At 39.4% G+C, this 13,299-nt stretch overlaps 1 protein-coding gene across 3 annotated transcripts; it reads left to right on the top strand.

Annotated features, from left to right (window-relative positions):
• The first annotated feature begins 439 nt into the window (after positions 1-439).
• Positions 440-12,702, top strand: LOC111585722 (ankyrin repeat and MYND domain-containing protein 2-like). Of its 3 annotated transcripts, none has more exons than XM_023295323.3 (10): positions 515-706; positions 2,036-2,100; positions 4,286-4,424; positions 4,511-4,609; positions 5,324-5,484; positions 7,227-7,441; positions 8,507-8,615; positions 8,858-8,986; positions 9,225-9,348; positions 11,773-12,702. In XM_023295323.3, the coding sequence occupies exons 1-10, from the start codon at positions 640-642 to the stop codon at positions 11,940-11,942; spliced, it is 1,278 nt and encodes a 425-aa protein (XP_023151091.2). In that variant the 5' UTR covers positions 515-639; the 3' UTR covers positions 11,943-12,702. The 3 variants fall into 3 exon arrangements, with proteins under 3 accessions (XP_054874218.1, XP_023151091.2, XP_023151084.2); XM_023295316.3 differs by having other exon boundaries at positions 517-706; positions 8,507-8,642; XM_055018243.1 differs by lacking the exon at positions 4,286-4,424 and having other exon boundaries at positions 440-706; positions 5,373-5,484; positions 8,507-8,642.
• Positions 12,703-13,299: the final 597 nt, after the last annotated feature.

The raw sequence follows: 13,299 nt of genomic DNA, 5'->3' as shown, positions 1-13,299 counted from the left end.
TCAGTGACGATAAACAGTGAAATGAAGCCTACAGGATCTATAGTGATTTTAGACTCTACTTTAAATATACCAATCATTAGATGAGAAGAAAGCTGTGGGAATACATGTATCCAAATGATTGTACAGTTCAGACTACTGTCAATGCAGCCGGCCTAAATGACTCTGCATACGTAGTGTAGAGACAGCAGTGACAAAGCCGTTTTCTTCTGATCTGCACAACCCAGCTTCTGGCAGACTTTGACAATGTTTACTACTACTGTCCACGGGTGCGTGTGCTCTTCAACAGGACGGACAGACCTCCCGCTTCATTGCAGAGGGGTTTGCCATTATGTAAGCATTTACTGCAGTAGACACGAGGACTTTTGAGGGAATTGCCCACACATTTCCTATTTTTATAATGTAAGAATTAAACCAAATGATGTACGATGAGTGCACGAGTACTCGCTACAATTCTATTTAGCATTTTTACTCAAGCTACATCCGGTCTTTCCCCTTCGTTTCAGATTGTGGTATGTTCCAAGCATGGATCAGCTCAGTAGTGCAGGTTGTGATTGTGAAATTTCACCCACTGACTAGCAGGACACATTCACCTAAGAAACACATCATAAGACTACGGAACAACAGAGCTGACCACAGAGGATGGCTGCTCCGCAGAAAGGAGACTTGTCTGCATCTGAGAGGAGGATTCTGCAAGTTATCACTGCTGGTATGTAGTCTGTAGCCTTCTATTATTACTTATTGTATAGGCATTATATTGTTCTGCAATATATTGAAAAGTATTGAAACCAATTTTCATCTATCTATCTATCTATCTATCTATCTATCTATCTATCTATCTATCTATCTATCTATCTATCTATCTATCTATCTATCTATCTATCTATCTATCTATCTATCTATCTATCTATCTATCTATATGTTTATATATAAACAAATTTATGAGACCACCTGTCATAAAATCGAGAAAACACCAATATTTTAGAAACTTGTTTCAAACTAAAAAAATTATTGTTATTTATGAGGCAAATATCAAACTGGAACAACTAAATAGTCGTATATTGTAACCAAATATCTTAATATTTTGTATGACCTTCTTTGGCCCTGATAACAGCTTGCATTCTTGCTGCCATTGTTTTTCTGGACTTTTCCATAGTCTCTTTTGACTTAGCCAGTCCATCATTTCCAGTACTGCAGATTCCTTTCTCTTGGCCCAGTAGTCTCTGCACAGCTTTGAAGTATGCTTGTGGTCGTTGTTTTCTTGGTCTATGATCCCACAACCAATCAGGTTCAATCTCGAAGGGGTTCCATGATGCACAAAGATGTTGCGATAGAACTTCTTATCCATGATGCCATCCATTTTAACTAATTTGCCCATGCCGTTTCCACTAATAGAACATCATATCATATCTACATTTGCAGCTCTTCTTCCCTTTAAGCCTTGTTCCTTCACTGGTCTGCTTTTTGGTCATTCTTGAGACTTTCTCAGATTCTGATCTAGAAGCATTAATCTCTGCCTGAAGATCAGCAGTGGTCTTCCTTTTGTCTCGAGTACTTCAAATCTGCTTCAGTTAGCTTTCGTTTTTGGCCTCTTCCATGGTGCCTTTTCAAGTACCAGTCTCTGCAGTCGAGTCCATGGCATACTTGACCACACTGTGAGAACAAACACACACACACACACACACACACACACACACACACACACACACACACACACACACACATATATATATACACACACATATATATATACATATATATATGTGTATATATGTATGTATACGCTCATTCATTATATTAACTATAACCTACACAGTCTTGAGTCGGGTCACAGCAGTACAGCGAAACATACAGAATTGGAATTGGAATTTTAGACGTGCAAGTCAACATAGATGTTCCCTTAAAAATATGTTTAAAAATTGTTTCCATGAAATTTGTGTCAGGATTAGGATATAATAGATTTGTTTTCGTTTATATACTCTATCACAACTCTGGCCAACCTTAAAAGAAGAAGATTTGTGATTCTTTTGGCTTGCAGGTGATGTACAGGAGGCTGCCCAGCTGCTTGCTAGCAAAGAAGTACGAGTCAACTGTTTGGATGAGGTATGGAAATAGAAAGAGCTGAATGGTACACACACACACACACACACACACACACACACACACACACACACACACACACACACGCTTTTACCAAGACTTATATCACTGTGACATATGTTGGCCATTGTGATGAAAACATATGGAGACGACTCTTGAGAGGCAGACGGTCCTCGAAGGTGTTCGATAATAGCATCATGTCACTACATGTGCCTCAGAGGCTGCTTTAGACTGCTTGTCTGTCAGAATCAGGTGTGGTGACAGAGCTTCACATTGATGCCCAAAGTCAAAGGGAAACAGGAAATTTATACATATAGAGTAAAATTCAAAGTTTGCTCATGTGGTATGTTGAAACCTTCATTTAGTGCCTAAGAATCATAACATTATTTTCACACATACTTCCTAAAATTCTACTTAAAGTCATTGACATATTTAACAAACGTAAGAGAAGTAAAGTTGAAATGAAAAGTGTGTTTGAAATTGTATTTCAAGGAAAAGGTTGGTCAAAAAATTCTGAAAAAAATCACACATCATTCTGCTGGCTTTGGGTGTGTTGTTAAATTCTTTAGTGGAGTTTTATTAAACATTTAGTAAAATAGAAAATGCTGTTCATACAGTGCTAATTATAGAAAAATGTTGAATGTCACTGCAGATTCATCACTTGGCATGTCTGAACAACATCTGAAATGTGATTATATAGATCCAAAAAAATCATGTGTCAATTTTGGTAACATTTGAATAAAGACTTGTGAAGAAATAGATGTTAACTGATTTTACATACATTAAAAAATAGAGAATGAGTGATGTCTCAATCGACCATAGGAGGAGTGTGGCAAACATTTGTCACAGATCAGTGTGCTGAAAAAATGCCTGTGTCTAAAATTTGTGCATCCATTAGTTATTGCAATCTTTTTGAAAAAAAATGAACAACTTAAGATCAGCACAGTCTATACATGATTCTGACTCAGTTTTTGCATGATTGGTCCAGCAAGTTCTGACCAATACTGAAAACAGATTTTTCAAGGAATGGAGAATAAAATTTGACAAAGGAGCAAAAGGTGCAGAAGATTTAAAAGTATATGATGTTTAAAGAACGTTGACTCCAAGCCAAGTTGTTTTCTAGATATTTACAAAAATATAAACGTTGCAACCCACAAGCTCAGGTCTTACAATTTTTCCTTCACACTTTTAGCTGAGAAGAACAAAAAGAAGGACAAAAACAGAAGGGCTCCTCTAGCTTTGCTACTTGAACCCCAAAAATAACACATGAATTTATGCAGTGAGCAACAAGTACAAACAAAACAAAATGCTCTGTGTTATATATGTTTCTTCACAGTAGTCCCCTTTTGCTTAAATACCAGCACAAGCTTCATTCTTAAACAGGTTTCATCATGTAGAGGCTTTTCAACAGTGTAGAAGTTCCCTAACACATTCAGAACTTGCTGGCTGCTTGTCCTTCATTCTGTGTTCAGACTTATCCCGAGCCACATCAGAGTTAGGTTTGGTGATTGTAGAGGCCAGGTCATTTGATGCTGTACTCCTTTACTCTGCTTCTTGGTCAGATTTCTTGGTGTGGATGAAGTACGTTCAGATAGATGCACATTTGTGTAATGTGAGCTTGTAAGTCAAGCAAAGGTTGAAAGGCAAACAGCTGATCTTGGCCCTCAGTCCTTTGTAACTGATGTTAACTAGAATTCTGTGTTTTTTGCCTTTGCTAACTTCTTGCTTTTTTTCTGGGATAATGCAAACAACACAAACAACACAACTCTATTACTTCAAGAGATGCTGGGTCTGGATTCACACCTCCATTTATTTGGCTGAGAGAGGTTAACTTTTGCATATTTTTGGAGAAATGGTAAAGTGTCTCTATATCCACAAAAAGAATATTTTTTATTTCTTCACCACAACCAAGATAACAAGAAAAGCACTCAGAGAGTGCAGTACTCTGTCAAGGCTGCTCAGTCGTTCTATGATTTCCGACGGATGATATCTTTAAAAATTCATGGTCCGCAGCGGTCGATTTGTAGTAGGATTGCAATCATATGATCGTAAGCAGGCAGCTGACGTAGTGTTTACTTGTAGTGTTATTTAAAGTTAATATTTCTATAATATTTAATAATACTTTTTTGTCAGCATAAATATAAAGCAACTCCTTTTGTAATGCTGTCTGTGTTCTTTGTTTTTTAAGTATGGCATGACTCCACTGATGCATGCAGCCTATAATGGCAAAGCAGATATATGTCGTTTGCTGCTGCAGCATGGGGCTGATGTCAACTGCAACCAGCATGAATACGGTTACACTGCTCTGATGTTTGCTGGCCTCTCAGGTATAACTGTGTGTCAATCTGCTTTGCAACATTTAGTGGATTTACTGTATTTCTAAATATTAAGTTTCTGTTTGCACCTCCTCCAGGGAAGACAGACATCACCTCCATGATACTGGATGCAGGAGCAGAGACAGAACTGGTGAATTCTGTTGGTCGAACTGCTGCTCAGATGGCAGCATTTGTAGGTAAGACAGGCATAGACTGTTATGCCCAGCCTAGGGCTTGCTCAGACGCAACATGAAGCCCCATCCTTCATATGTCCCAAGCAGCCACAAAACGCATTTTCTCAGAGAAAGTAATAATTTATTTACAATAAAGTTGATGTGATAGACTAAGGATGTCGTTGAAAAAACTAAAAATTAAAAACAGAGTGAGCCCAAGGCCAAAACAACAAACAAAACCCGCACTATTCTTTGGAGTAAGACTTACCTAACAAAGTAAAATTGGTAAAGGAAACACGGAGTCTTACCTCCCTTTCTAACTTAAACATGAGAAAACACGTTAAACCAAAGTGGCAGCTCACTCCTACCATACATTACCACACTATTAGATTCAACTAAACAGAGTGCACTCTGTACTGGATGTGTGTGTGCTGGTTGGAATTCAGTGAAGGATAGCACATCCATCTGATCCTCTGACCTGGAGGCGACGTCATTCCTCCACCTTATGTACCAGTTTTTGCTGGTATTTCAACCAATCCCGCGCTGACCCAACACCTTGGCATCCACGCTCCTGGGCAGTACGGCACAGGCCTCTTTGTATATTAAATAGATGCAAATCAAAGGAGGCACACAGAACAGAAAAAAACTATACAAAGACGACAACAGTCGTAACAACAGTACTGATAATTAACATGTGACTGTCCAGGTGTTACATCTTAGTCTGAATTCTTCTTCTAGGCCAGCATGATTGTGTAACAGTGATCAACAATTTCTTTTCACGTGCGAGGCTGGAGTATTACACCAGACCACAGGGGCAGGAGAAGGAGCCCAAGCTGCCTCCCAGACTGGCAGGTCCATTGCACAAGATCATTATGACCACCAACCTCAACCCAGTCAAGGTGAGGTCTGCAAAATTGTTGATATATACTGACACTTAACAGCGCAAACCCTTCTTAGTGACAAAGTGAGTCTTATTGAAAAGTTCAAAAGCACAAATAATTGTTTCCTTGTTCTTGGTTGTAAGGACAAAAACGTAAAGGTTGTTATTCTAGAGAAAAAGCCAAATCTTATTAAACATGGGTAAAATATTGGATAAACAATGTGTAAGTATGAGGGTGCTAAATATATTTCCTGCCAGCCTACCCATTACATGTTGAAATGAAAAATAAAGAAATAGTCATGAAAGAACAATGAACTATTATCTGTGGACCTTCAGTATCCATAGCAAGTTAATTACTCATCGTGTGACTAGTCAAAACATTTTCCCGAGAATGTCAGACTGTTTAGAGCATTCGATTGACAAGGTAAGTCACAAACGCCAATCAGTTCATGTCAACCATGTTTTTACAATCTACCCTGAAGGGAACATGAAAATCTGTATTAAATCTTATGGCAATTTATCTATAAATTTTTTTTCTTTCAAAAGTACATTTTTGGAGCATTTGGGGTTTGTTTGAACAACACAGAAGAGGTAGACAGGAAGTGCAGGGAGAGAGTAAGGGATTGACATGCAGTAAAGATCATGCAAGCTAGGAGCTAGATTTACAATTCCCCTTTTCTCCTGGTTGTTCAGACATTTTACTTGAACCCAAAAATCAGTCCACCACCAGCACTGTGGCACCTTTCATCTAAATATATTTGACCAGGAGTCAGTCAGATATATTGAGTTGCCCTTGAATGTTAATAATTGAGACAGCAGACAGTGTTGCACTGTATATGAAGTATCCCAAAAATATAAAAAAACAATATGACATTTTAGCCATACCAATTTATATAAATACAATTTATATAGACTTTCATACTCCCAAAATCAGGAATCCAAGTGATCCTTGACTTTTCTTCAACCATGAATTTGAATTTTTGTTTTTGTGATCTTGTACATGTAGGGTGACGAGAAGATAACCCTTCTAATTTTGGTGATCCACGGACCATTCTGTCATGATTGTGACAAATGAGCAGTTTTAAAAGGAATGGTTCAGCAGCTATTAAATTGAATGCAGTTCAGTACAGACTTCACATTCCACTCACAGTAAATCTCATAGCCTTTTTCTAGTATCATTATTTCGTCAAAATTTTACTTCTGATCAATATTTGCAAAACTAACAACACTCAGCCTCAACTTTCTATTCAGTGCAAATTAGCAAATGTTACAATACTATGACACTAAACTACATTTATGAACAAGTTTACCCACTAAACAGCAGCCAGTTATTAATGTACATGCCGTGCTAACATTAGCATTTAGATTAAAGCATAACTGTGCTGTAAATTCTTAAGTCATATTTTAAGATAGGTCCTGTGGTCCCCAATAGCTCATCATGCTATTGTTTGTGCACATGTAATATACAATTGTGGATGATGTATATTAAACTAAAGCTTGAACTGCCAGAGGAAAATGACAAGACGATGACACTTTGCATTCTTTGACATCCACTGGACTGGGATTAGTGTCAAGCATCTTTTACAGCCTGCCTCAGCACTGCAGTGTTTTAGAATTTACTCTGCAAAAGCTATAAAAGAGACTGAATTATTTGTGGATATACTGTACACACTCTTATCTTTCTGTCTTACTAACATTACTTCTGCCTTCAGAACAGCTTTGGCTAAAAATATTTGTCTAACCAACTCTCTAATCTGTCAGATAGTCATGATGGTGAAGGAGAACTCTGTTTTGGTGGATGTGGCAGCTCTGGAAAAGTGTTACCAGGTGATGGATCTGTTGTGTGAGCAATGTGTGAAGCAGCAAGACATGAACGAGGTCCTGGCTATGAAGATGCACTACATCAGCTGTGTGCTGCAGAAGTGTGTGGCCTCCTTAGAGAAACAAGATGAAAAACTGGACACACTTGTCAAGTGGTAAGGCTTCCGAGTGGACCACGTCTATTTTTCTGAATATACTTTATGTCTTTGTGTCCAACATTGTACTTTTAGTAATTTGATTACAGGCACAGCTTTGAACCCATGACTATTAGTAGTGGCACAAAGTCTAGCAGAATGAGATGATGTAGGATGCTGTTTTGAGGGTAAAACATCTTGTAGGAGAAATGGGCACATTTTTGACACAAATTACAGCAGTGAGGTGCTAAAGGTTTTTAAGAACCTTAATATCCTCTGTGAGCTGTGTCACACCCACTGTTAAAGCTACTGACTGGTGGTTAGGCATGCCAAATCAGTGCCAAACTATTTCAACAAACTTCACATTGAGAACAAGAAAAGCACTGAGAGAGCACAGTTCTCCACCACGTCTGTTCAGTCATTGTATCATTTCCGACAGATGAAATCCTTAAAAAAATTGTGGTCTGCAGCAGTCAATTTGTAGCAGGATCGCAGTCATACGATCATCAGCAGGCAGCTGACATAGTGTTTGCTTGTAGTAGTTACAGTGACTATCTCGCAGTGATACAGAAATCTTTAACAAATCCATGGATCCAGACTATAAACCGCATCACTGCCAAAATCTAATCACTTAGCCCTTGTGTCATTTCTGATCTTCCCAGAAAATTTCATCCAAATCCGTTAGTCTGTTTTTGAGTCATGTTGTGAACAGACAGACAAACAGACAGACAGACAAATGTACGCTGATCGTCACATAACTCTGTCGCATTCCTTGGCAGAGTAACAATGGCAATGCCCCTGTCCCTATCATGTCATGTGAAGTGTCACCCTTTCAACTCTCCTACACCTGTTTCATTGTCACAGTTTGAGAATGCCTGACCTGAAGTCAAACAAAAACACCAGGTTTATCCTCTTGGGACCCTTAGTGTCTACAAGTATTAATAGAATCGTAGCAGTATATTATGTACAATTAGATTTTGTTCTACAGTGTAACTCGTTGAGAGTCTAAAATGAAAATTTGCATTGTTATTGTAATCATACTAAATGTTCTTTCATTTGTCCTTGTGACTTGCTGTGGGGATCCAGCCTGCTGAGGGGTAGAGACAGTGATGGTTTTCCACAGTACCAGGAGAAGTTTATTCGGGACTGCATCAAGAAGTTTCCTTACTGTGAGGTCACACTCCTTCAGCAGCTGGTGAGGAGCATTGCACCAGTTGATATTGTAAGTTAAGAAGATGTCAGGTAATTGAAGTGGACTAAATGAATTGATACTTTTTAAGAGAAAATCCTTTTTTTGAAGGATCTATGAGGAAGAACAGCGTCAGAACAGTTAGTAGTAGTGTTGATAGGGGTGTTCTTCTGTAGATTATTGAATAACCTTCTTTTCGATTACTGCTCATGATTGAACTTCCAAATATCATGACATCTCTTTTCCAGGGCAATGACCCAACAGCGTACTCAGTGTTGACCCAGGCCCTGACAGGTCAGGTGGTGTTTGTAGATGCTGACTACTGTGCTACATGTGGAGACAGAGGAGCAGACAAATGGTGCTCCCTTTGTAAAGCAGTAAGTCTGTTAAAAGCCAATATCATGTCATCAAAAATCTGTTTGTCTGTCATGTGGGGGCGTTGTGGGGAGACTACAACCTATCCCAGCTGACTTAAGGTGAGAGGTAGGGTACACCTCTGACTGGCTGCAGTCCATCAGGGAGTCAACACAGAGAGAGACGAACAACCATGCATGACAATCGCACCCCTTATCCCCACCCATTGAAGGTCATGATCTTTGTTTTTTGTCTTTTAAGGTGACATACTGCAGCTTGTCATGCCAAAAGCTCCACTGGTTCACCCACAGCAAGATGTGTAGGTCTCTGCAAGACCCGGATGCTGACCTGGAGAAGAACACTCCTAGGCTGAAAGAAATAAAAGGTGCTCTGCTTTTATCTTTGCTCTACAGTTATGTCAAGTAGACCTGTTTGTTTAAACATACACTACCGGTCAAAAGTTTTAGAACACCCAAATTTTTCCATTTTTTTATTGGAAATTATGCATGTTAATGTCTCATTGTACTCTGAAATGAAAGCATCGAACAAATAAATGAAGTTTTACAAAATCAATATAGAAACCTAGATGTGTTCTAAACTTTGACTCATCAAAGTAGCCACCTTTGGCAAATATAACAGCTGAACACACTCATGGCATTCTTTCCACAATGTAAATCACGTATTCTTCAGAAAGTTCTTCCCAACTCTGTTCCAGAAGTTTCCATAAATGTGTGGCCCTTGAAGGTTGATTTGCTTTCGCTCTTCTGTCCAGTTCATCCCAAACCAGCTCCATGGGGTTTAAGTCTGGAGATTGTGCTGCCACTCCATGTTTTCAAGCTCACCATCTTGTTCTTTTTTCCTAAGGTAGTTTTGGCATAGCTTGGCCAACTAGGAACATACCAGAAGGTGCTGCATGGTGCTGCAAAGTGCTGTGGTAGCCATTTTGGTTCAGGGTACCTCACATTCTGTACAAGTCAACAACCCTGGATCCATGTTTGACAGTTGATGTCACACACTAAGGACCCATCCTTCCAAAGATTTCAAATTTTGATTATTCAGTCCATAGTACCTTCTTCCAGTCTTCAGTAGTCCATTGGCGGTTTTTCATGGTCCAGGCAAGCCTCTTTTTCGTATTCTGATGTCTTAGCAATGGCTTTCTTGCTGCAATTCTACCTGTCAAACCTACAACTCCAAGCCTTATCTCCACAGTTGGAACTGAGACTTGCTTACTACGACCACTATTGAGCTGTGCTTGAAGCTGTTGTCCTGTGAGCTGCCTATCACCAAGCTGTTGACTCTCAGAAACTTGGTAACTTTTCTGTTGTGGCTTTGGGTCTTCCAGACCTCTTCCTGTCAGAGTTTCCCCCAGCTTCTGAGTGCCTTTTAATGGTGAAGAAAACTGTACTCACTGACACCTTGACTTTCTTCACAATTTCTCTGTAGGAAAGACCTACATTTTTAAGTGTTATGTTGGCTGTCTCTCTTCTATTGTTAATTGCCTTTTCCTCACCACTTTTATAGCATCACGCTACTTTCTGCAGTACAGTACAGTTCAGATAATGCTCGTGAGGGTATGGTGCCACGGTGTGTTCCAACACTACTTTTATGTTGACAGAGGGGGTTGTGGGGGTTGGTAGTGTATATTGTTGTGAATGCCTATGGGTGAGTCCCTTCCTGAGATTGAATGAATGAGCTTCATTATAATTACCTCAAAAGGGAACTCCTTAAAACACATTAAGCTTTTTTTTTTTTTTTTTGTTTTTACTGGCGTTTGGGAATGCTGCTTGTCATGACCTAGCTCAAATGGCCACAACAGAAGGGGAGATGTGCCAAGTATAAAAACTGACATGTTTTACCAAGTTGTAACATGTTGTTTAAATCTAATCAAGCCAAATTAAAGCAAAAGTAGCCAAGCACATTATGGGGTTGTGGATATCAGTAGAATACGTGGTATGTGTGTGCATGATGTCGGTGCAGGTGTTCTAGTGTGCAAACCTAATCATGAAGTGTAAACCACCAAATCTGGGTGTGATGTGCCGGTGGAGTGAAGCAGAGAGAGAGTGACAGGACTGCAGCCACCACTTAAGTATCTCAGGAACACACTGGATGCCATAGCTGCTCCTAGTCACATTAAAGGAAATACAGATTATTAGAGCCACCCTCAAGATGACCTCAGGGGCTATTACACGCTGCACATATGAAAAAAAGTTGTATAAAGCTTTTAGTGCCTGCAGAGAGAGTTTTTCACTTTTATACAAGCACATACAATGCTGAGTGGAGTACTTGAAACCTGACAAACCATTCTTTACGAAATTGATTCCAACCGTGGCCCCTCAATTCTTTGTGGCATTCTGCTACTTTATCAGTTTGTCTGACCAGCTGTTGTACTGATGAAGGAGGGGGCTCAACAGAAGCCCGTGTCTGTGTTATCTGTAGATCACAATAATCGAATTGTATCTTCTTGCACATGCATATACATAATGTTGTTTGAGTTGAGTTGATAGTGGGCACCCCAGTGTCCACCTGTGGCTGTTCCTGCATTAACTCTTCCCAAGCTTGAGCCTCAGCTAGTGCTGCAACAGCTGCTGTCATTTTAGTACTTGCACAACAGTGTTTAGTTCATATCTTTCCTCTTAAAATTGTCAAAATATGTTTCCTTTGTATTTTTGCAAAAGAAAACAGTACTGTATCTTAATCTATTTTGCACTGTTTCTTGAGCAGCAGTTGCCACAGTTGAGCCCTCTCTGATGATTAATGCACTGTGAGCTACCACAGCACAATTACTCTGTGTATCTCTGCTCCTTGTTAGAGGATGAAAGTAACCTGGTAACGGAGACAGCCAACTTCCTGCAGGAGCTGTGTCTGCGAGCGGAGGAGAAGGTTGCTGCTGCAGGAGGCTGTCCTGCAGATCTGCTAGCCTGTTCCTCCACCTCTGTTGAGGGACCACATCTTGCACCCAAGACTGAGGCAGAACAATGAACGATGCTTAGTGACTTGTTTTTGTGAGTCTTCAAAAAAGGCCAAACATAGAAAGGCATGGCTAAACAGAAACCATGCCAGCAGGATACATCCTGTATAGATTTATACATGCCACACAGATGGATTTGGATTACAAACAGAAGCAGAGGAGAGATTCTAGAGTGAAACCTGGGCTTGTGAGTTTATGTGTGTGGGGCTTGTGTGTGTTGGTGGGCTATGGTGGCCTGATGAGCTAAAACGCAAGCCTCAGTAGGATGTCATGCCAGTGGTACCTAGCAACAGACTGGCAGTCCTCCCTTGTTATGTTTTTGGTGTCTGATGGACGTCTGTCTGTCCAGTGGGCATCTAATAGATATCTAGTAGGTACAGGTGCAACACTCCAGCAGTCTTCTCTCGACAGCTAGTAGAGGGTGAGTGGTCCTCCCTCGAGGTCCAGTAGGCCGCAGATGGGAGTGTTGTTTGTTTTGTTTTTTTTTTTTTTTCAAAAAGAGGCATTTGGAAGTTTACCACAATTAGGTCACACCCTCAGATATGAATAAATTCAAACATGGCAGGTGGCAGAAATATCAGGATTTGGTCTTTATAACAAGTATGGGTTGTGCTTTTCCAGGAGAAGGAGGAGAGTTGGAGAAGTTGCAAAATATAAAAAACTTGGAACGCATTGTTTAAACTGTTGAAATCCCAAGATTTTGCTCATGTTTGTTGTTGCTTATATGTATATATTAACTTGATGTATTGAATAAACATTATTCGCATCAGACTCAGATGACTGAAGGCTTTTGCGTGAAGACCTTTAAAGATACTAATAGTTGATCCAGAAGTGATTTTTGAAGAAGTTTCTGGACGAAGCTGCAAGATCATCACTAGTCCCCATCTGGCAGATAAAGATTCAACAGAATGTTATATAAGATCAGAGCCTGAAGAGTATAAATGTGTTACTTTCTGGACTGTACATAACAGCCCGTGAGTGGCAGCCGTTTTTATACACATTTGTTATCCCTAGGAGTCATTAATGCGTATACCTTGAAGGAGACTTTGCTTTAAGTGGATTAGAATATCAAGCTGTGCATTGTTTAGAGGCTGTTTTTGCCACCGATAAAGAAAGCACAAATTTCAGCCCTGCATGTAGGATCATACAAAGTTTTGTAATAACTGAATTACAAATTGAATAATTGTATTTATATATATATATATATATATATATATATATATATATTTAAAAAAATCTATTTCTGGAACTGATGTGTAAAAATATGGTTGTGAAATGGTAGCAGTTTTTTATCATGTAACCTTAACAGTGTTATTTGTGTGGTCTTGGAAAGGCTGTATTTTATGTAGTAATGTTCATTTTTATCTT

Source organism: Amphiprion ocellaris, chromosome 15 (genome assembly GCF_022539595.1).
Source record: "Amphiprion ocellaris isolate individual 3 ecotype Okinawa chromosome 15, ASM2253959v1, whole genome shotgun sequence".
In the NCBI taxonomy this organism is placed as follows: Eukaryota; Metazoa; Chordata; class Actinopteri; family Pomacentridae; genus Amphiprion; species Amphiprion ocellaris.
Note: the sequence above shows the minus strand (reverse complement) of the source record. Positions and strands in the feature narration are given on the sequence as shown.